General features: G+C 43.1%; 1 protein-coding gene across 1 annotated transcript; it reads left to right on the plus strand.

Annotated features, from left to right (window-relative positions):
• Positions 1-2,103: 2,103 nt before the first annotated feature.
• On the plus strand, positions 2,104-2,967 carry LOC127347537 (uncharacterized). Its single transcript, XM_051373714.1, has one exon. It carries the CDS (start codon positions 2,104-2,106, stop codon positions 2,965-2,967), a length of 864 nt encoding a protein of 287 aa, XP_051229674.1.
• The last annotated feature ends 678 nt before the right edge of the window (positions 2,968-3,645 follow it).

Consider the following 3,645-nt stretch of genomic DNA (forward strand, 5'->3'; position numbering starts at 1 on the left):
AGGTCACAATGCGGCACAAGATGCAAGAGGCAGCGAAACTGGCACTGGAGGATAGAGGCACCTAAGGTAAGGCGCCTAGTTTTTTTTTTTTGGACTCAATCTTGGCGCATGACCCTAGAGGTCGCTATGGTAGGGCGCCCAGATATTTTTTTTTTTTTTTTTTTCGGATTTTTTTTTTTTTTTTTTTTTTTTTTGGATCAACCTTGGCGCATGACCATAGAGGTCTCTATGGTAGGGCGCCCATAAAATTTTTTTTTTTTTTTTTTTTTCGGAATTTTTTTTTTTTTTTTTTTTTTTTTTTTTGCAGAATCTACCTTGGCGCTAGACCACAGAGATCTCTATGGTCGGGCGACCGCAATTTTTTTTTTTTTTTTTTTTTTTTTTTTGCAGCTAGATTGCTTTCTGGATTCCGACGGAAAACGCGAAATTGACCAAGAAAACGGATCTAAAACCCGGAAAAACTCAGAAACAAAGATCAAGAAAGACCCTACGATGATGGGAATCAAAGGGGAACAACAAAGAGTTGATGGCAGATGTGGCGGAAGTGTATGGTGGCGGTGATATGGCGAGGACTGCAAGCGGAGATGGTGCGGCGGCGACGCGACTACTATGATCAGAACTCGAAACTCTAACGACTCTAGACGCTAAGACCAGCACGCGACACAACGATTGCAGACAAAGACTCAAAAAGCAAAAACTGAAAAGATCATGCAATGGCTTGGCAGGGGCTATGGGACGGATGATCTAATCTAACTTCTTTTTGTGGGGCTTTTTCTGGGTTATAGGTAAAACAAATCTACACTAGGAAAACTGTAAATCTCACCGAGCAACCTGAAATCTGATACCACTTGATAGGGCAAAGGTGGCCGATCTTTCGATGAGACGAGGATAATTCGATTTGTTGGTGGAGTTCGTGCTTGACGATCCGACTACACGTGCAAAGCTCGTGCGCCAATGCAATCGCTAGGACAATCTCCGGGAGTTACTGATCTTGCGGGAGCACGATCAGCCTGACCAGCGAGGGTCTTAATTCCTACCTGAAATCGAGAACAAGTAAGAACTAATAATGCAATCAGAATATTGCGGATATAGATGAAAGCTTTATTGAAAAGGTGGGATTCCGAATAGTCGGTCTTGTTCTGGGCGTTGGCCTCAAAAGAAGTACGCGAGAGTTGCAGCAATGGCTAACTTTTAGTCTAATCAAAATCCAAGTTCTAATGACGGCTAGAGAGGGATATATATGGGGGAAGTCAAGGGATTTTCGTCCAACCAGCTAGGGTTGGCCAAAAACACCCCTAAATGGGCCTTCCTCCACTTATATGGCCTCTTAAAATCCCCTAAAATACCTAATCCGAAAATACATGGGCCTGGCCCATTAAATAAGGTGACGCAGCACCATAAATAACTCTTTGGACGAATTTTATGATGGAGTAACTTGTATAATTCATCCAAGCATCATTGCTTCACTATGGTGGCTTCAATGTTCTGAAATCTCCACTTGCGGCGTCATCTTCAATCCTCAACTGCTTGCTGCCATCTCCTTCATGTGTGATCATGCTCCAATGCTTGTCCTCCTCATCCATGCTAGGACCATCGTTCCTAAGAGTAACAAACACATCTGATTTAGGCAGCATCATATTCTCATATATATGAGGAATAGTTCCAAGTAACGAATGTACCTTAGATATGGTTGTAGGAGTATTGGTTGTATCTATCATAGAAATGTCCTCATCATCCTCCCCTACTTGAATTGAAGTCGTCCTCGACGTAGTCTCATCTTTTTCACCAAGATATGCCTTCAAATCGGAGGTAATCTTCCTCATCACTTCCGTAGGAGATTCTATCGGCGTGGTCCATCGAGCCACGGGGGTAAGTAATCGGTTGTATCGGGTAGGTGTGCGTGCGTGAGTTCCTCGTGTTCTTCGTGTTCATCGTGTTCTTCGCGCTCTCCCTCTCCTTCCCCTTTGGATTTCGGGTCAACCGCGAGATCGGGCCACACACGGGGTCTTAGACCTCATCAGGACAAGGCCGCAGATAATTGACGCTACCTTGTGTAAATCATATTTGTGGGATAATATGAAACAACTACGGCTCGTCCATAACATGAGGGCACAGAGCGATCCCTGGTTCGCAGATTTCCTATTGCGCATAGGAAATGGCACGGAGGAGAGTGATGCTCACAATAATGTACAACTCCCCGAGGATATTTGTGTACCATATACAGGGAAGGACACTGACCTTGACATGCTGATCGAACATGTCTTCCATGATCTAGATGAGAATCTCGTCGATCCTGCTTATATTACCTCAAGGGCGATCCTCACGACCAGGAATGAGAATGTTGATAGCATAAACATGAGGATGATCGAACGTTTCCTGGGTCAAGAGATGATATATAAAAGCTTTGACCGCGGGGAGGATGATCCACATAACTACTATCCCTCTGAATTCCTGAACTCGCTTACTCCCAATGGGTTGCCACCGCATGTACTGAAGTTAAAGTTAAACTGTCCAATTATACTACTACGGAACATTGACCCATCAAATGGTCTATGCAATGGTACGAGGCTGGTGGTACGGGGATTCCAGAGAAATGCAATCGATGCCGAGATCGTACTAGGACAGCATGCTGGAAAGAGGGTGTTCTTGCCTCGGATTCCTCTATGCCCCTCTGACGATGAGATGTTCCCGTTCCGCTTTAAGAGGAAGCAATTCCCGGTGAGGCTCAGTTTCGCCATGACAATAAACAAGGCACAAGGGCAGACTATTCCTAACGTTGGTGTGTACCTACCAGATCCGGTATTCTCTCACGATCAGCTGTATGTGGCGTTGTCTAGAGCCACATCAAGAGGAAACATCAAGATCCTTGCTGTCACGGATAAGGACAAGGGAGGCCAGTCAAAGTCTACCACAACTCGAGGAGTCAAGACGCGAAATATTGTCTATAAGGAAGTCCTCACCATGTAGGTATGTTAGGCCTCACCATGAAGGGGCATCTACGCAGTGTTGCCTGTTTTTATTTTATTTGTTGATGAGAAAGTAAATGTTTCTCATTCAATGAAAAATGCTTAAATGAACTAAGTGTCAGTAATGTTCTTGATTAACGATGGACTACGGTCTACCACTTTTTACAAATAGCTTTTCTATCTTTTAATATCATTCCTTGTTTGTTTTTATATGCAAGTTGCCTCCACCAATGTCTCTATTTTTACAGACGCGTGAATATAGTAGCTTCTTATGGAATGATGACATGAGCTACCTATGCTTCACGAGTGGATTATTTTGCATTGGCTAAAGTTTTTTTTATTATGAAATGGTCTGTGCACTTGCTACATACGAGAGTTTGGAATATTATGTCTCCATGTAAGTTTTCCATTATGTCTCCATGTAATTTTGCTAATGGTTTGGAATATTCTGGCGAGGTTAGAAGTGCCAGTGCTATAATGACCTGCAATATCTGCTTCGATGCAGGGTCAGTTTTATAGTAACCTTTAAATTTTATCTTGTGATGCAGAGGTAATGCCAATGCATATTGTTTGTCTTGTTACATGTGTCACTACTTAAAGAAGGTATAGCATATTATGTGTCAAGGATATCCGTGGAGCTGATCATAAGTAGGCAGCAATGAATGTTTTCCGAAAAACT

Source organism: Lolium perenne, chromosome 4, assembly GCF_019359855.2.
Source record: "Lolium perenne isolate Kyuss_39 chromosome 4, Kyuss_2.0, whole genome shotgun sequence".
Classification (NCBI taxonomy): domain Eukaryota; kingdom Viridiplantae; phylum Streptophyta; class Magnoliopsida; order Poales; family Poaceae; genus Lolium; species Lolium perenne.